The sequence below is a fragment of the Colletes latitarsis genome, chromosome 3 (genome assembly GCF_051014445.1).
Source record: "Colletes latitarsis isolate SP2378_abdomen chromosome 3, iyColLati1, whole genome shotgun sequence".
Lineage (NCBI taxonomy): Eukaryota > Metazoa > Arthropoda > Insecta > Hymenoptera > Colletidae > Colletes > Colletes latitarsis.
The window spans coordinates 40,466,584-40,487,461 of record NC_135136.1 but is presented as its reverse complement, the minus strand read 5'-3'; the positions used below and the strand labels follow the sequence as shown (position 1 = coordinate 40,487,461).

General features: G+C 48.3%; 1 protein-coding gene and 1 long non-coding RNA gene across 3 annotated transcripts in view; one reads left to right on the top strand and one right to left on the bottom strand.

Annotated features, from left to right (window-relative positions):
- Positions 1–18,639, bottom strand: part of LOC143340696 (uncharacterized) — a 215,054-nt gene extending 196,415 nt beyond the window's left edge. For both annotated transcript variants that reach the window (XR_013079487.1, XM_076762927.1), the window contains exon 1: positions 16,047–18,639. Coding sequence is in view for 1 of the 2 variants with exons in the window: in XM_076762927.1 (XP_076619042.1) it covers positions 16,047–16,140 (94 nt within the window). In the remaining variant the exon portion in view is untranslated. The remainder of the gene's footprint in view (positions 1–16,046) is intronic.
- LOC143340699 (uncharacterized) lies at positions 18,411–19,903 on the top strand. The gene is made up of 3 exons (XR_013079488.1): positions 18,411–18,539; positions 18,634–18,838; positions 19,512–19,903. It is a non-coding gene; the product is annotated as an uncharacterized LOC143340699 (long non-coding RNA).
- Positions 19,904–20,878: the final 975 nt, after the last annotated feature.

The window sequence follows — 20,878 nt, the reverse complement described above, 5'->3', positions numbered from 1 at the left end:
AGGAGTCCCACGGACGGAAACTGGCTTTTCCACGATTTCGACCGAGATAATCGCGATCCAATTAATTGAAAACGCTCGACGCAACAGGGTCGGCATTCGTACAGACGCGGTGTATACTTAGGAGCATAGATCCATCTTGATCCGAGCGACGGGGGGGAAAAAGGAGCACCAGAACCGAGAAGTCGTTGAAACGTTCGATCGGTCCGGTGTGTATACAGCCGACGGATGGATATTACTACCAGGCAGCCATGCCGAGATAATTGGACGGCGGGAAAATTAAAGGGAGCCACCGAGAGACTCTTGACTCTTCGGAGCGAGCGGAACGAGGCGGAATAATCCGCCTTGTCTTTAAGAGATTAGGTCCTTAAGGGGGTCTTTCCCTCTCGCTCTCTCTTTCTCGTCAGCCTTTCCTTCGAAATACCCTTTTCGTACCTTCCGACGAAACCTACCGCGGATCCCCGAGCCTCGACCAGTCTGGCCCGAGCGTCAACGCGACCGATCTCGGCCTCCCTTCGAAACGAGGAGAAGCAAATTACCGTGGACCGAGATGCTTGACCCACAAGCGAGCCGCCTCTCGGAAGTCCAATTAAAAGTACTGTCTGCAACGAGACCGACCGCTAAACCGTGGAATTTCGGCGACACGACCCTGAAATTGCAGACCAAGCGCGAGGGTCGTTCAACGAGCATCGAACTCTCCAAGAAACAAAGAAACGTCCAATTTCCTAAGCCACTTGATAAATAGCGAACACGGAATCAAATATTTATTTTCTACGAGTACACCGGGGAATTTGATTGCCCAATAAATGCTACGGGAACTCGTAAAAAGCGACCGTAATGACGTTCTTACGAGAGGAATCGAATGAAATGGGATTAACATCGGCTCTGGGAGCCTGGGGATTTATTCTCGGTGCGGTTCACGGATTAATACTAATCGGTGTCGCGCGTACGAGAAGGCGCTTAACAAGCTCGTCCTCTCGTGAGTCATTGTCAGTCACGGGCATACAAAGTATCCCTTGCTCGCGTCCGGATGGAAGGGACTGGTTTCTCTCGCGCAGAATCGACCGCTTTATCATCGATCGGTGCAAGGATTAAGCTCGATTCCGGTGGTGGCAATGGGGGAGAGGTTGAACGACCATTCATGAATATTAACCCCCAAAGTATAAGCCGAGGAATCCTTATCGATGTATATCTTATAATTCCTCCGCAATGACCGTTCCTCGTGGACGATAATATTAATAACATAGTCGGCGGAAATTATGGTTTCCCGTGGCCCGTGCGTCGCGACTGTTAACGAGCGAACACGTCGATCCTTGGCCACCTCGATACCACCAGATATTAGCTCTGTCGACCCGGCATCGATTTACCATAAATTATGCAACGCGCGACGCCCTTCGGATCCGAAATTCCCACGCGAGACTCGTTTTCTTACTTCCTCGCGCGCGACATATACCACGAGTAAAAGCGTACCGATGCTCCTCGATCGTTGCTACGTCGAAAGTAGCCTCCCACGATCCGGGAGAAATTTTGGGGGAAACGAAAGCGAGATCAACTTTCGCCCAGAGACTTCCCTAAGTAGTCGTTGCGGCCCATCCGGTTAAATATCGAGGATAATTTCAAATTCATGAACATCGGTTATCGCTTGTTCTTTGTATCTAAAAGTTTCGAAGCATCGTGTAACGTTTCGGAAGTGGCTAACAAGCATCTCGTTCGAGCGTCTAGGTTCGCGGGGCCAAGAGTGGGCGCTAATTGTGCCTGGTCGGGATCGAGGGGTAACAAAAAGGGGACAGAACTGGAAACACGTCGTCGAGAAAACGACGCGCGACGGGGCCCGAAAAAATTCGCACCCCCTCGATTTGTTTCTGGGTGGCCAACGTTGCCGCGGTGTCCCTGACCCCCACCCAGAAGTGCCGCCGCGGCGCTGGCTCGTAAATCAAAACGGTCAGAAACGCCATTGACCCAGTTGCGTTAATAGAGGTGTGCAGCCGGGATACCTGGCCGCGGGAACACGCCCGGTGGTTTTGCATATGTTTCCGAGTATCGTTCCCCCGGGTATTTTTAGCCAGGCGACGGACTCGCCCGTCCCTCCACCGACGTAGACGCGTTTCGTTAATCGGAAATATGGATGATGACTAATATGTAAGCCGCGTCGCGACGCGCGCGAGACACGCGCTCGAGTCGAGACGTGTCTCGAAAGTACGAAAGTCTTCTCCGTAAGTCTATAAATGTAACGAGATGAAGGAGCAGCCGCAGTCTGCCTCGTAGAATGTACAGTGCACGCGATCGATGCCGCCCGAAATCCGTGCATTTTTCCCGCCAGACGCCAAAACAAACGTCCACGAAACGTCCCGGGAGGTTACATTGTTCCAGGATCTAAGACGGCGACGATACGTCGATATTTGAGAAACAATTTCTTTTTTAATTATTGCCTCCAGGGACTCCAAAACGGAGACCATCGATGACTGCTTTTCTAGCTCGCGAACGTATCGTCCGGACGATGGCGATAAAAATGCAGTCGAATCACGAAGCACGATTCGCGGAACTGTTGAAAACGCGAAGCGTGTACGCGATTTATGGCCCGATGAAAAATGTAATTCGGTGGAGTCGCGGATACGACAACCCGGACAAAGGGAATCGCAGTGTCTAATCTACGGAGCCATAAATCTGGCGCATTTTCGTGCCCGTTAAAACGGTGGGACGCGATGTATCGTTTCCCTTTTAAATTCGAAAATTATCGATCGCCAAAATCTACGGGGCTCCCGTTCCTGGAGAGACGGACACGTTCACGCGACGACCGTAAAAGCGCCAGGCCTACGTGTGTCCGCGTCCCGGCGACGCGGCTCACCGTGCATAATAAAAAAATGTCTGCATTAGCCAACGGCACGAGACAGATTTTTGCCCGAAGATAAGGGAAAATTTACGAACCGTTCCGTCGTTACACGCACACCGTTATTGATCTGTAACGGAAAACGAATGGCAACCGAACTGACCGCGACAATCGGTGAATCGATCACCGTACCCTCCTCGGAAAACCTCGACACCTAATCGAGGAACACTGTACCAATATAGCGACTGATTAATTGTTTTTAATTTCTACGCAATGGAGATGACTAAAATTTTATGGATACCATTTTGATTGCCTAAACCAAACAACTTTAGATGAATAAACTTGGGTAGAAACGGAGCAGAGGCGTTTCGAAACAGAGGCGACGAAGAGTTCTCCGGGGCATCGAAACTGGAACACCTTCAATTAACAGATTCACCGAAGGCGTTAAACGTTCGTTGCGTAATGGCGAATTCGTGGCATTTTGCAGTCCCATCGCGGCGTAGAAAGAAAATCCGTCGAGTACGACACGCGCGTGTAACCTCATGCGTACCTACACCCTGGCCGGGCCACGAAGGCCACGCCAAATATCGATTCTCGCTAAACTCGAAATGGATATGGAAGCCCGAAGAATGTTGGAATTTTCTAGCGGGCTGCGAGGAACTAGCATCGATAGCTTTCCTCGGACATCGCGCGATCCTTTCCAAACTAATCGCCACCGACGTCCATGTCGACTGAGTTTCCCATCGAAACGGGTTCGAACGAAAAGTGCAGAAAAAATAGAACGCTCTAGGCCAGAGAATCGTCTTGTCCTCGAATCGTAATTCGACGATAACGAGCCACAGACGATAACGTGTGGTTTTTCCAAACGCGCGGAAAATTACACGACACGGTTAAAAATGGGGCATCGCGATCGGTCAGCGGTACGCGATAAGGAAATGTCCTCGATTGCCAGAGCGTGCGATCGATTCGCTCAGAACCGTAATCGCGGATCAGACTTAATAACGGCCGATCCGAGCAAAGCATTTCCACAGCACTTTTTCTATCGTCACGACTTTATGCAACGCGATAAGAAGCAAATAAAAAGACGGTGACTCGGATAGAAATTTGACTTCGAGTAACTGGCAGACTTTATCTCGCGGATCTGCGTGACTAAACATTTGCCATTCACCGTAGATTTCCAAAGAAAACAATCAGCGGCCAGGAATCATCATTCGATGGCGCTACGAACAAGGATTTGCAGACACTCGATACGATAACGTTTATCTCTACTTCTGTAAGCCGCATGAAAGCCCGAAATACCTTGTTCGCGAAGGGGACGCTACATTTGATGGCAAAGGTGTTAACTCGAAAGCATATGAACGGCTTCTCCGCGCGTGATGCAATAAAACCTTATCTCGCTCGAAACGACAGATTCGAAACGTAGTTTCCAATTAAAATATTGCGAAGAAAAATCGCGAATATCTGCGATCTTCGTGCGTGATCGAACGATACCGGAGAACTCGTTGTTCGAGCACGTCGTATCTCGCGGCGTAAAAGAGGTGCAAATTGCCGCTTAAACGCCACGACCGACAACGACGGGCGTCGAGGTGCAATAGGTCAGGCGTGCTTGCAATAAAAAAGATGATATCATCGACGATGAAACGTCTGCTCCTAGGCATGCTAATTTCGACGCCAATTTAACCGCGTTGATCGTCGTCTCCCGTGGATTCGCGAGATCGAAGCTGGAGGATCGAGACGACGTTGATGTGGTCATCGTTTGACTTCGCGGAAGGACCGACGAGGCAAGAATGGAAGCTGGACGACGAAGACGAGCAACGGAGGAGCCGGAAAGTCGAGGTCGACGACGACGAAGACGACGACGACCCATGGTGTGGCGTCTATTCACGCACGCAGAAACGCAAACTGGCGCGCATGGGAGTCCGGGCGGTATAATATTACAGGGCTCGAGGCACTAGGACTCTACTTCTGGGTGTTCGTTGCTCGCCTCTATACCGGGTGGCTTCGATCGATCCCGCCAACGCCGGACGGAAATATATCGATTTCGCCTTTGTCGGCTAGTTTCGAGCGCGTCGTTGCTCCCGTTCGATCCTGTTCGAGCTATCCGCTGATCAATAAGAGCGCGACGACCAGCGTGTGCACGACCTACGGCTCTTTACAAACCGTGCACGGCTCCCTACGCGGCAATAATAGGAATATTAGACGGTCATTGTGTGTTCCGGCTCGGGATTGCGAAAAATTGGTCAACGAGGGGGGTCCTTCGTCTCGCCGGTGGTCCCGGAGACGAGTCCCCTTCGACAAAAGACGGGAATACGAGTTCGAAGGAATCCTACGAGCAGCCGTTCCCATGGAGGCGAAAAAAAACACCAGTCAAAATCTACGTTTTGTATAATCGATGTTCGTTTTCGGACAAACGAGTTCATTTCGAGCCGTTTAGCGATCGGAATGGCGAGGATTCGTCACGCGACACCCGGTATAACGAGGAGCAGTCGAAACTAGAGAGCGAGAGAGGGAACAGGGTGGGAGGTCGAGCTAGGGGATAGGAAAAAGAGGGACGGAGACGTGGCGAGAAAGGACACGAAACGGACGAGGAACAAGGAGGGATAAAGGGTGCGTCGAAGAAGCAGAGGCAAGAGGCAGAGGGAGCGTGCGGTCTCTGGCCGCAAGGAGGGAGCATAGGCAGGGGGTGGTTCCGTTCTATGGTACCCCATCAGAACACCTGGCTCTCCTCTCTGGCTGTCCCGTGCTCTCCCGTCTGCCTCGTGCTACCGATCTTCGTCACATTATCCTAAACTGCATTGGCATCCCCCTAGCCCATACGCCAAGGGCCATCTTTGCACGTCAAGCAGCTTGTTATGCGCCGGACAAAATATCTATATTCGACAAGAGGAGACGGATTGGACAGTACTGGCGGGCTCCATTGATCCAGGTGCTGCCGGCCGGGCAAACCGTGGCTGCTATCGGTCTACGGAATCGAATCTCGAGCCCTGGCAACGGTCAAAACTCCAGCTTCTTTCACCCCGTTCGGGGACGCTCGCTCAATAGACCCCGCTCCAGTTTTCGAAAGAAAGACCGAAAAGTAGCGAGGGAATCCACGAGTATACGCTTCGACGAACGTAGGTGTGGATCGTTACAGTCTACCTAGAACCATCAGGTCCGATAGACGCGTGTCGCGAATCGGTGATGTTCTCCGACTAGGGTGTGGACGTCGTGACTCACAATAGCATTCGAACGCTACTAAAACTTTCGACATATTTCGAGCTTCCTTGCTTTAAAGTACTTTCTAGTTACCAGAAGGTGAATTTAGAGGAAGGAGTAACCCAAAACCCGTATTCGACTGTTCCAGACACCCTCACAGTTGGGTTTGACTCACCGCGAAACGATCGCGTCTATAACAAACCGCTAATTACGCTCGGCTCGGAGTTCTCTCGGCGCTTCGACTAGGAACGCGAGCGTAGGTGTGACTCGCGACCGACAACCTCTGCGGGAACAGGCTATCGATTCGCGAAGCAGACTAGACGAGCTCGGGACGAAGCAACGATTTTCGGATCGGAGGATCACGGAGGATCGCGTTCGGTAACGGTCCTAAAATAGCGTCCAAGAGGAGAGCGTCGTCGAATTTAAGGTATTGTTCGTCGAGGTACGTGGGTGAAGACAGTCATCGTCGTCGAGAGGCTTCTCCGGTCCTCGACCGGTCATTTGCGATGCAAAATCTTTTCTTGGAAACCGCCGGTGCCGATTCCATCGATGTAGGTTATCCTAACGGGAAAGCTAGACAATGCGAACAGTTTTTCGTGGCGCTCGCGGAGCGGCAGAGATCGTTGGGAAACGATCGATGGAAGAAAAAAATGATACACGACGCGGCAAGGGGTCGAGGAAAAACGAAGGGGCGATGACAAACGACGGATCTATCGGCACCTACTCTCGACACGCTGGAAGCGAACTAGGAACGAAGGAACGAATCGCACAAAGAGTGTTTAGTAGCGTACACTTTTTGCCGCGTGTAGGCGGTATTAGGATTGCGCAACCGCAAGGATTAGGATCTGTACGCGGCGAACGCGGGAGAAAGGGGTAGGTGGGAGGCTTGATTTCCGCAAATTAATTCATAAGAACGTCGTCGGCTGACGTCACTTCCTGGATACGCGCCGGCAAGGCGGGATACGCTCGTAGACGCGAGACGCTCGTAAGACCGTCCTCTCTCCTCCTTCCGTCTCTGCCCCGCGTCTTTCTTTATCCAGCTATCCTTTTCTGCTTCGCGCGATTCACCAATACCCCCGGGGCCGACGCGAGCGGCCAACTAAAAACTGCCCCGGCTGGGCGTAAATAGAATCCTACTTAAAACCGCGAAAATAAGGGCACTGACATTCACGGTTTCGGCCTCAACGGGCGACGAACGTTTCGCGAGCCATCGACTCCGCCTCCTGGGGATCCCTCTCGATCGTCGACCGGGAACGGAGGAGAACGCGCCAGGACTCGCGCGGCACAGTTAATTGCCCGATGAAAATATAATCTCCGATCGAGGAACCGTGAGCGGCTCCAATCGCGAAACTCATCGCAATTACGGTGCTCGGGAATAGATTACCGGCGACTAGAGGTGTTGCTAACGATACCGTTATCGATATTTATCGACGAGTTAAATTTACCTGGTAACCGCTGATACGGGAGACACCGACGAAGAATACGAGTCCGTACGGTACCCGTAAAAATACCAACGTTAAACTTTCTGCTGGAAATGATACGCGATACGATAAATACTGTTCGTTCACGATACATTGTAAGCTCGTTAAGCCGTACCTCGAGAGACCTATCGATACGTCGGGCTTATTAATTTCCACGCGAAACGGAAGGACCTGCTATTAACGACTCATTAAATCCTTCGCTACGAACCGTGCATCGTTATTACGCGCTTGTCTTTATCATTTTGGCCGATAATTACGGCTCCTTGTAACGATACATGCGCATTTGCGATTATAAGTTCGCATGCGTTCGCTAGACTACGCTTTTTACACGATACGAAAGTCGTTCGCGCAAAGATCGACCAGAAACCACCGTGATACCGGAAACGAACACTTCGTCGCGTTGATCGTGAACAGATCGAGGCAGATATTGTGTATTTTTAACTATTAGGTTTTATAGCTTCGCGATTACAGGCATTGAAGTCTCTTAGTAACTCCATTTTACTATCCAATTTTTCATCGAAGAATCACGATCAAAAATCGAATGAAATATACTGTATAGGGATAAGGGGTTTGCGAACGTTTCCAACCGAAATTTCCATTCATTAGTCGCTCGCAATTAGACGTACCGCCAACGACTTAATTAGCATAGCTCTTGCCGCATTCGATCCCCACTCCATCCCCTTCGTCCCCATGCAACTGCGATTTTCTGCCCGCAAAATCACTGATGCAGAGCGTGCATCTCTTGACATAGGCAATTTAACCCAAACCAGGAAGCTAGTAAACGTCCCTCGGCCATAATTCAACCACCGGACTAGATTCCTTTTTACGAAGTTGTAAATTTCAGCACCGTGACACGTAACTCTACTATTTTTAAACCCTCTTTACAATATCCTCGTCCAAAAGGATCCTAGAGCAAATTCAACTTCGAAACGTCGACGTGGATGTTTCAACCCTTAAAATAAATTGCGGGAAGATTACGATAGACCATATTGGAGTAGATTCTTCAACAACTGCATAAATATTTCAAAACAGTATCACGAAGTTAAGGTATCGTTACAGGAAGCTACGAACGGTAATGTTCATCCCGTAGACTTTTTTCCAGTTTATAATCCAGACTGGCGCAAAATGGGAAACACATGTTGCGCGACAAATATTCTGCGTAAACTTTAAAAATAGAAAACCGCGGGAGACACATCAGTCGCGTACACGCCGTTGTACTCGCATGTGTGACGCTAGTTAATTCTCGATTTCTCAAGGCCGTTGGACTTAATTTTTCACACTCTGCGCATCTAGGACCCCGCGATTCGACGGTGAAAGCAAACTTCCCGACAGTGTCGGCGAGTCCGTACGCGAGCGTTTCGCAAAATCGTCGGCACCGCGACAATTTGTCGCTCGCGTTTCGACGGGTCGTTACGTATCGCTAATTGAATGCAATTCCATGCCTTTTTATGTATCGCGCGCGTTCACGTGCACGTAGCAACGAGAGAAAAAAAGTCAATATCCTCGGAACGACGGCCTAAATTTAATATATTCACGAATATGCAGTCGCGTTACGAGCTATTCGCGTGATCGTCCCGTTCGACGACAAAGAGCTTTTGTCCGTCGACGAGGGGTAGATCCCGGGATAAAAGGGTTGCAAATTTTTTCCCCCGCGACTTCCCTAGACTCTTTTTGCCGAAATCTTCGGGACGGTCATTAAGCCCTGGCGGGAGGGAGCTCGTGACCGGTCCCAAACGCGAAACGGACGTTTGGATGGATCGACTCTGGACACCTTGGATTCGAAGAACCAAATTACTATAAATTTTACGTCCGTAATTTCTCGAACAATGTAGCACCTTCGTAATAATGCCCGTCACAGGCTCGCAACCCTACTTTTCTGTCCCCTCGACGGGTAGAATCGTACGCAAGCTCGATAAACGCTCTATAATGGCGCAACGCGGTCTGCGCTACGGCCATTGGGTTTCGTGATCGCGAGTGGTAATTTAGCATTAGCGTCGTTTCGGTGGAAAAAAAGTGGCGCGTTCGTGCCACATAGTTCGTGGCGTGGCGGTCGAATGGGATCGTGGAAGGTCCACTGCATCGAGCGAACGAACGAAAGACACACGGACACCTGAACACGAACGCCGTGAATTTGCATAACTTCACGCTGCAGGTGCTCGCTCGCGCATACAGGCCGATTCCTCGTTAAGTGATCGAAAGTTCGAGGATACAGGAACAAATTTCACCTCGAGGAAACTCAACGAATGATTAAAAAATTCAAGAAACAGTCGACATTTTCGGAACGTTTGCAGAAACTTTCGTGTAATGGTGTCCGATCGGTTAACGAGAGCCGCTTTGTATGCAAGTTTGCGCGCAGAAAGAACAGACGTCGGTGGCTAGAAAACGTTGATTTTCGTGCCACGATGAAATCAGGCCGCGGCGATATATCGTGGCTCTTAACCTCGCGATGCCCACCTGCACGAGACTTTATTTCCACGAAGCCACGACTTCCGCAACCGACCGCGGCTTTTACACCCCCAGGGACTCCTGCAATGGGCGCAGTGCAGCGGCCCACTGCACCTGATGCACCGAATAACAATGCTTCGGAGGCACCATTATATAATGTTATACGAACATCGATCGATGCACGAAAGTAACTACATCGTCCGGAATTATTTCCAATGGACGTATACCGGTTAACGAAACCGTTAACCAACGGGAAGGAAAGAACGAAAGGATGTTTGGACACTTGTTAGCGAATAATAACTTTAGAAGCTCCACTACGTTTTTGTAAATACCATAAGGACGACGGAAATGATAAAAATACATCGCCTCGCCTCGTCTCGCTAATTCCGGCTCGCACTGCCGGCGTTCGAATGATATCATCGATAAATTATAGGCGTCTAATCGCTAATCGTCGCGCGTCCAGTGCAATCTAGTGATCGATCGTCCTTTCATCGGCCGTCGATCGTAATCCATCGTGAAAATCAAACAGCACTTGGGCTAATCGTGCAAATGATTCGTTCGAACAAGCTAGGAGACTTTTCGGTTTCGGAAGCGTTGGCGAACAATAAAAAACGAGAGTGGATAAAAGTGACGTGACGCGCGTCGCGTATTTCTGCAACTGCGGACGATCGACGCCAAAAGCGCCGCGCGATGCACCGAATAACATTTGTGTCGCGCGCCCGAATAATTGATCGTCCTTTCACGTGCCACACCGGACGTAAATCGAAGAGCCGCGGTAAAATCGTTCGCCGAAGAGGATACGTTAATATTCATGGGGAAAGGACTGTCCCCGTGCAGCTCGTGAAGTTAACGCGTACCAACAAAATTTCTTCTCCGCTCGAACCAGCCTTGGCGACAAATTAACGTAAAATGGCCCTTTCCGAGCAAACCTGTTCGAATACTCGGAAACGAACCCTGGCTCGAATATTAAAACGGGGTCGAGCACTCGGAAATTTCGAGATTTTTACAAGGTGTTATTTTATTTTTATCCTTTATTAAATAGGTTAGCCTTGACTTTTTCTAATAAACGTGTTCCGAAGGGGTCGAGTTACCCGTAAAAGACGAGCTAGAGCTTCTCGAAGGGGAGAAAGAGTCCACGAACAAGACTGTACCAGACAGAAGGGAAGTATTTTACTAAATCCATCCCGACAGAGGCTTTTCAGCGTAGCGAACGCGGTTTTCACTGGATTTTACGACCTCCTGTTTGGCAAGCAGGTAGAGACACAGTCGCGTATGCGACGCAGTCCACCGTTAACGCCGACGATTTTCACCATCCGAGATCGGACACGATACCGGATACACAGCTAGCATAGTCATAGAAGCATCCTCGTTAGCGACAACGAACACCAAAATCGCCCTTTCACCTCATGAATTCCAGATCGAGCGGCTCTCGAATCGGTCAAAATGCCAATAGAGAACCAACGAATCGGACAACGGTACCGTCCATGATTATTTTAACCATACGTGTGGTTACAACGTTCGTTTTCTCGTAAACCTACATTTTATTCTAATTTATTATTAATATAATATCGTAAACAAAGTTATCTGATTACAATACTTGGAAAATCCACACCGATTATCTCAACATGCGCTATCCGACGTATCGTCGATCTACTTAAGTAAATAATTCATGATTGTAATTTCTAATAAGGAACACGCAACTTTCGAAAACTGGAGTAACAGTAATCAACGCATATAATCCAATTAACAATACTCGAATAAATTTTGAGAAAATTTTGCCTCGCTGGAACCTAACTTCTAAATTAATCTTCGTTGTTAACGATGAAGAGTGCAAACAGGAAAAGTTTCAAACGCTCAGGTTCGAGATCCTGATCCTGATCTATCGGCGATTACTTGCTACACAATTGGAGCGTCGTTTTCCGGGCAGTTTCGAAAATACAAAAAAGACTCCAGAATCCTCCAGATTCGAGAAACGAAGGGACAAACAACGAGCAACGAGACGAAGGCTCCAAGCCTTTCACAATGCAAGGAAATCCAGGCTTGCCCTCGCGTTCGATGGACGATTTGCACGAAAAAGGACGGATCTCGACTGGCGGCTAGCTGTTTGTCCAGGAAACCTAATAATAACGGTACTCGTTGTTGTATCGACGAGTCCCACGCCCGACTCGTCCATTTAGAAATAGGCGTTACGTCGACTTTCGGAGGAAAGCAGAAAACGTCATTGTGCTTGGGAAAATTAACTGTTGCCTTTGGATGAATATACGTTAATATAGAGACTGACATCCTGCGATTACGCTTCCATCGAAAGATGAAGAATTGAAATGCAATTTTTTTTTAATCCAACCACTGTACGTTACCCTATAATAAATCGATTCCATCGTCGTTCTATGTATAGAACGTACATAGTTTCGCGAGAACGTCCAATAAATACAAAATATAGAGTCGTCATTCATATGGCCGGTAGTGTAAGTACGTACGAGACCTGAATGGTGCACCGCAGCCGGATGCAACCGTGTGCAGGATGACTTTTATTAAACGATGAAATTCCAGAGATTTCAATCCCTACCAGGCCGCGTGATGTTTTTCCCGTTAATGTGGGTTTCGTTGGATTTCCACAAGGAAAACGATGTTTTGTGCACAGATGATGCACGATTACTTGAAGAATTTTTTAATTTCTGCGGGAGTGGATATAACGAGGCTCATTGTGCCAGTGCAATCTTCTTAGTCCGTATACTTAGAAAGTGGATTCTTTCGCGAATCAAGTCTACTTAATAAGCGAGATCTTGTTGTTCTTTTGCGCATCAAGGAGAAACGATCGTCTCGTTTAAAATTTTGAAGTTTCTAGCTGCGAAACACTAGCGGATCTATTTTACGCGGCTTCCAGGAGAACCACAGGAACGAGGCGATTTAATTCGACAGAAATTTCGAAACGATTGGGCAACGCAAGTCCAAGCAAAGGGATTCCCTACGCCAGGATGCATACCGCGAATTCAACCTCTCTTCGTTTCTATACGCGCGTATCGAACCATTTCATTTTCCAACTCGATAAACCCGACACATAACACATCGCCGCTAATTAACAGACCGCCATGTATAATTCATGTGCTATTTGCTAATGGGGACAGAAATACTCTTGAACGTCTAACGCCGCGAAATTTCATATGCCGCTCGCGCGAACCCGGCGAATAAAGCTCGCTCGTCCGCGGTCCGTATAGCCGTGCTTAATCGCCGCGATCGATTAACCGGAACACCGTGAATCATATCGACGAAACAGGCTTTCTAGATCACACGGCGATCGCCAATACCGTTCGATTCGCCGATACACGCGCGTTCACCGACGGAGACGCGCCCATATTTTTACGATTTATCCGTCCAGCGATAAGGTACCGAGCAGGGTCGTTTCGCTTTGTTACCGGTCGCGTTCATGCGAGCAAAATGCAACGTTTGTAAAAAAAACAGGTCTTCGTTCATATATTCTCGCGATACGAGCAATATCTAGGACCCTACTGAATATTTGCAACTCGAAAATAAATATGCAAATATGAAATTTTAATCGCACAGTTGAACTTCCAAAAGACTGTGCCTCGACTGGCCACAAACTTATAACGTTCGACGGTGGACGACATCGAGCGAGAATCGAAATTCAGCAAATTTCCCCGTTTATCGGGGCCCCTTTGATGATATCCCAGCCAGACGGCGGATACGTAAACCTACACGAAAATAAATTTTGCGGAGTATTGCCGGTTCATTCTAAGGCGCATAGAATGATAGCTATTTCCGTTAAGGAGAAAAAAACCAGTGGCACTGTCTGTCTCCGTGGCTTCTAAAGATAAAGCGTCTGCGAGCGATTTAACAAGAAAATCGGCCTTCTGCTCGCTATGCATCCGCTCTATCGGATTCGATTCGCGTCGACAGCCCCCCCTTTCCCCCTCCCCACCGACAAAAGAGAGACGAGGACGTAGAAGAAAAAAAAAGAAATAAATGAAAGAGAAGAAAACAAAAACGTGGAAAAATGCGGTCGACTGCGTTCTATTCGGAATATATCGAAGGCTGGAAAATAACAGACGCGGATGTTGACTCATTGCTACTCTCACTTTTGCCGCAATTTGCATCGAATCTCTTCCACATATTTCACCGCGCTCGCCGATACGCGTCGAGTGCGCAAAATGCGCTCGTAAGCGCGAACGATACCACGGATGCGCCAGCCGGCGATCCAAACCGCCCTGGTTCGACGCCGTAGACTCACTATCCGAGCTAGAAGACCACCAATTTTCTCTCTTTGACTGCGTTTCGCGAGTTTCGAGAGAACCCGACGGTAAATTCTTGGTGGCTCGGTGCGTGCCCGTAACGGCGACACGTCGACACCGCGCCGGAGTGTCTCGGACACTTCTATTTATATTTTGATGTATTTGCGCCCGATTTTTGCGCACAGTTTACTCATTCACTGGTCGATGAATTAATATACGACGGAGCGAGAGAGAGAGACTCGGGCGTGTCTCTTACGACGCTCGATCGAACCGATCGAAACACACGCGTGTAAACTTGGAACTTGTTCCGAAAATGTTTCGGGTTTGAGGACTACGAGAGGCTGAATGAATCGTCGCTGTTTATTTATTCGTGCAGGGCATATTCGTTAATACGTGCAAAAAGTTCTATTTTAACGTCAATGAGTTCAAATTTGGAAGCACGCTACGGGCGGATACAAAGTATCAATTTCGTAGTACGACCTGATAAGTGCAAAATTTTTATCTAGACTTTCTGATAAGATATCGAATATCGAGTTGAAGCCAAACGATTGTTTTTTACCCCTTACCTGTTAAGTAAAAGTAAAAATTATTCGAATTACGTGTTATCCGGTTTTGACCAATTAGCAAATAAAAATATCAATTGCGCAACGTGCACTCTGATCACTCGTTTTGATAGTACGTCGAAAAGTAATGCAGGTAATCGATATAAATAACTAAACTTTCTGTTTAGTAAGAATCGTCCAAAGATAAGGTTAATCTCAATAAACGCGAATCGTTATCTGCAACGGATACGCGAAAATTGCATCGCAACAAGATCGGAATATTTCCTAATTCGAATTTTGCGAAAGCTTTCGGTGTGTTTTTATCGTCTGTCGGCAAAATTCTTTAACGCGTTCACTGCCACGCGAATAAAACACATTACCATTGTTACTGTTAAGAAAATTAAAAGATCTTTAATGAAATATGAACCCTGGTACCCCGTTTTTGGTGCAAGGATCAAAGTAGGGTAATTTATTAAGTGTTCTCTTTATTGTAAACACCATTGATACGTGTAGACTTAAGGTGTCGGTAACCAGTGACCGACATGGCAGTGAACGCGTTAAAATTGATTATAATTGTTCGGAAGAGGGCACGTAAGGTTCGCATCGTCGCGGAAAAAATTCGCGAAATACGAGGAGGCCGTATTAGCGACGATCTAGACAGACACGGATTAGAGAGGGGCAACGGGGTAGGTTAATTTCACACGACACGATGGAAATCCGAGTCGATACGCGTCAATCCTCTCTACACGGGATATACACGCGACTCGTATAATACCGCGCGCGTACGAGCGAGGCCGTCTCTCGTTTTTGTTCCTCTTATTCTGTCTACGTCGTCCGCTGCTGTACGCTTACATTTAACGGCTAGCAGTAGCGGTGCACCGACTCGAAAGTCTGAGAATCGAAACCGCACGGATTCTCCGACACCCCGCGTCTAGACGCCGTCGAGAATATTGCGATTTTTACGAGAGGAATCTCGCAAACGGCACGCGACGTCGATGACGGAAAAAACAGATGCCTGAGAAAACGAGGGGGGGGGGGGGGGAGTGTCTACGAAAAAGAAAGGTAAGGAAACGTCATGGAAACAGGCGAAAAGCGATACATTTTCTATTCCCATTGGTCAAACTTCGGACGATCAGAGACCAACTATCGATAGTACGATCTCGTTGACGAATAGTTCGTGGCATCGATACGCGTATCGCGATCCGCTATTACCATGCACCGTTCTTTTCCCGATGAAAAAAAAAGTCGACTACGCGGCCGTGTGCGACCAGACTTTACGGTCGAGCATTGTAAGAGATGATTGCGTGCTAACCTGAAAGTCTAGCGAGGAATCGAAGCATGCCAGCGGCGGAAGACAGGCAATGAGCCGCGGTTCCAGCGACCAGAATTCCACCGGCGATCGGCATTTGTGTTTTCCTTCTCTTTCACCGATTGTCCTGCGTGTGGTAGTCGGTCGGTCTCTCGTGCTGCTGCGTTCCTCTTCGTGTATGTCAGAGAAAGAGGGGGGAAGAGGAGTGAGAGCGTGCGAGACAAGGACGGATATAGGTGCCGGGGGTGACGCGAGTCCTAGCCTAACCTAACCTCTCTTCCTCCTTCGGTAAAGGGACACACAGGCACACCGGATGAAATGCAAGCGAGCGAGCGAGCAAAAGATATCCACCGCGAACGGACGGGACAACCGGTCGGTCGCGCACTGTTTTTCAGTCCACGGCACACACTGTTCCCATGCCCGTGATTTTTCCTCGGATCTTTGACACTCCTGTGTTCGTCTCTCCGACAATCGGTTCCGTTTACGTGTCGTCGTGTGGTCGTGCGGTGATGTGGTGGTGCGGCGTGCGCGCGTGCCGTGTCGCGCCAGTGAAAACTCTACCAGGCACACACACAGACGGAATGTCGGTAGGCTGCGAGAGGCAGACGTACGGCCGATACGGGATAGATAAATGGGCCTTAGAGCGAGGGAGAAGGAGAAAGGAACAACCACACGAGGGGAGGGGGGTGAAGCGCGTACGACGGCGTAAAGTCCGACCAGGGAAGAGCGAAAGAGACGGAGATATTCTCTCTCTCGTCGTACACACTCCGACACGACGTGTTGTCACGATTCACGCACTCATTCGTTTCTCGACGTTCGCGAGATGTACGCGTAGAACGCGCGGCACTTTAGGAACTGTTTACGATGCAAAAGCTCGGAAAATGGACACACCGCGCGACGATTATACGCTTCGACACTGTTACTGCTCTCACGAGCGAACCAACTCTCTCTCCTCTCCCATGGGCTATTTAACAGCGATATCGAGCCCGACGGATACGAACGCGCTATCGTAGCAGCAACGTACGTGTCTCTGCGATTGTCCCTGCGATGCTCGTGCTGCTCGTACGCGATCTTCTTAAATATGTCATCGTGACACCGCGGTGTATTCGCGCTGCTCGTGGGCCCTGACGGGCCCTCGCGGTTATATTGGCAGCGACACTGCACTGTCAGACACGGACTACGACAGAACAGTCGAACGACGACTGACTCCTCCGCTCGCGAGCCACCAGCAACGTTGCCACATCACTACTACCGAGTCTCGATCGGGCAAGTCTTCGGCCACCGACGGACAGGTACGACGGTCACTGCGTTCTTGGATCTGGCGCGGGACCGACTGTTCCATTCGATTCCTTTTCCTCTTCTTCCTCCGGTAATCGTCCTCGACACCGTTCTTATTACCCCGTGTCACCTTTTCGTAACTACGTCAATGCCCTCCGCTACGAGTTTCTCCGCTTCGCAACGACTTGTCACCGGCCTCGAAGCGGTTTACGTTCGCATCTCTTTCAACCCTCGTCGCGCGGCGAGGGTCACGCTCGTGAACTGGTCGTTGTCGTTGTTGTCGACTGCGGATTCGGTCGGTGCATCAAAATCCACGGCACTCCGAGATCCGGACGAGCATACAGCACCGAGCTAACTGGCCACATCTGCTGCCGATTCGCTGGGAGTGCTCTGCGAACTACAGCGCGGCCGGCCAGTCTGCCTGCCAGTCAGTATTGCTCCCTCGCTTTCTTACTCTTGCCTGCCAGCCTACCAGTCTGCCAGCCTTCTCGAATCGGCCGTGCCTACCTCTCGTGTATTCTCTTTACCCCCCTTTGCCCCTCCAAGCTTTGTCGCTTTCTTTCTCCTTTCCTCGTCCCGTTCCCTCGGTGCATCTCTCATTCCCTTGCTCGCTTGCTCGTTATTTCCGTTCTCGTTCCACCAACGTCTCTCTCTCGTACCCACCGCCTTCCTAGCCTCCTCTTCGTCGAACGAACGCCTCTCGCTCCGTCGAATGAATGGTTTAGTTCGGGAGGGCGGCCGTGCCGGAAACAACCGATCGCATCCGGAAATCACCGAACTCGGACTTCCCGTATTAGAGCGTTTCTTGAATAAAATTCCATTCTTTCCTTCCTTTCTTCCTTCGCCGCCGCTGCTATCTTACCGCTTTACTTTCTTTCGAATTTCGCACCAACGACGCGATCCGTTCTTAAAACTCTGTGCTGCGATTTCGTTATCCGCGATCGATTCGCGCCTCGTACACGACCCGTAATCCGTTGAACCCGTGTTTGCGTTCTACGAACCTTTCGTTGAAACTTTCCGTGCGTGAAATTGTAACACGTTTTGACGCGTGCATTTTGTTTCTAGTGCAAGCGCTTCTGCATGCATTTTCTTCTCCTCTATTTTTTTCCCTTCTTCGTTCAACCGACATAACCTCTCCTCCCTGGAGTATCTTGTAACGGTAGTTGAATTGTGTATCGACGATCGCACGTACGCGGTTATATCGTCGAACGATGTATGGTAATATTATTATCTAACAAAATTAAACCGTATTCGACTCACATCGCGTCCATCGATTTTCTTTTTATGTTATGCGTAAATATTTATGCTCCAGGTTTTATAGAATCCGCGCCAAGTACCACTGATTGAAAACATACGTTCCAGAATGTAAAAATCAGTGGGGGAGTTGCACGTTGCATGTTCCATGTTCCATGAAACTGGAGCAGTATTTTGGGCTCAAAATTGGCGTCGATTAAAAGAACTGCAACGTCTGGTGAACTAAATTATGGAAGAAAAATATACCGACGCTCTTCGACAAGGTACGCCAGCGCGGCGGAAAAGCTGCCGTTTTAACTATCGTTCCACGCGTATTTTTCAAACATTTCTTTACGATCCATCCGAGTCCCGGCACGTTGAAAGAAGTACAATTTGTGGCTACAGTCATGACGATTGAAGTTAAACATCTCGATACATTCCTGTTTCTACGTACCACTATTCACGAAATACTTTCCCACGTTTAAATAACACTTTGAAGAGGAAAACAATTTTAAGACCAGACTCATTCGTTCATAAAGTAACTTGAAAAGATTTTTAGGTTAAACGAGTGAGTACAAAATCTGTGTTTGTCAGTTGTGAATATAATTTACCAGTCTCTAATGATCATAATCAAGTAGAAGTTTTCTATTGGTAGCGAATTATTAGATTAAAGTGAAAACAAAATGTCTTTATGCAGAACGACGATGTCAGTCTCTATTTTATCGACCATTTTTATTGAGTTCCGCCGGTTGTATCAATCTTTATTCACGTAAGTTGCGATAAAATCTCGTATCGTATTATGCAAGGCGGAATATGACGCAATGCGATACGCCGATTCATAAAGCGAAATGCAACGGATGGAACGGTAATCGAGATTTATCTTTCTGAACGTTCATTGCATGCACAAGTGGCGACATCTGTTAACGATATATAAACATTTGATGCAACGGATTGCAGGCAAACGCAGCGTGGCGCCCTCCTATGGTTGCTGCCCATTCCTAATTTTTTTTATCTTCAAGAAGGGGATTCCCTGAAAACATTATTATTTTGTGAACTTTGTGTTTGATATATAGTTTGTTATTTCCTTTTGAAACCTTACAAGGTTTGTTCTCGTTTTATTAATACTTAAGTCATACCTTATGCTTAACACGCATTTGATCCAACAGAATGTATCAAGACAGATCGTGATTTTGTTTAATTGAGTCTTGTATTAATTATATTGTGAAATTTGAATTGAACCTGGAAACCATGAATACTAATGTCAGAGTAAAATTTTCCCCGACTCTGTGCTCCCGAGTTCCCGAAGATCGCGCTCGGATAAAGGACATCCGAAATCCATTTAAAAATAGTGCGAGATTATTGAAGCATTGCGCTTCACCTGCCATAGCGAGAAACATCTGCGGCGCAATCTCGATCCTTGCGTCATTATCCTTTGTGACCGCGCATCGTCGATTCACTGTCTCCTCAACCATGGAAATTAATCAACCTTAGACCATGATCAGGACTGATAATGGGAAAACGTGATGGCTGCCGTGGCCGAGTCCGTCCGGCGTGCCAAGATTCATCGATCGAGAAACTGAGGTTCCATCGCCTCCTTCGTCTTTCCCCGTCTTTTTCTTCCTTTTCCTTCTTTTTTTTTCTCTCCTGTCGCTCGCGATTCAATCCTACGTTCGATGAAGCGATTTACCTGCAAACCGATCGAAGATCGAACTTTTATCGTTCAGCGCACGTGAAAATGGGATCGCAACCGATCCGGGTCTCGCTCTATCCGTGAACGGAAAATGCTTCCCCGCGTTCTGCGTTCCATGGTCACCGACAACGCGATACAATCAATTATCGATTAGAAAATTGGAGTTTTCAGCAAGCGATTCGAGATTACAGGCTTCCTTTCCATAAACGTTCTCCCTGGCCGTGACTGTACATTACGCGGAACGAATCAATAATATGCGTATCGATCATTTATTGCCATGGAAAAGAGGGTTGAGGGGCAACCTCACCTTCAGAACCGAAAACCTCTAGCACTTGGGAATTTTTCCCGATACTTTAAAATATAAATAAAAAACCTCCTTTTCATTTTGTCTCGATCTTTGTCAAATTTATGGCTATGTCTAATAAATGGCGTATCGCGTTACAAATAAAACGATCCGGAATCTACCTAAAATAGGGTCCTGACAGACCCTGGCTACCAGCCAACAGCATTCTCTGCCGATAAAAGGCACCAAACGACCATTAATAAAACCACGATTCGCAAACGTTCTTCGAACCCCGTCCACGCCATATTTCTTGGAACCCCTACTACGGAGCGTGTCCCTTCCCAAGATCCC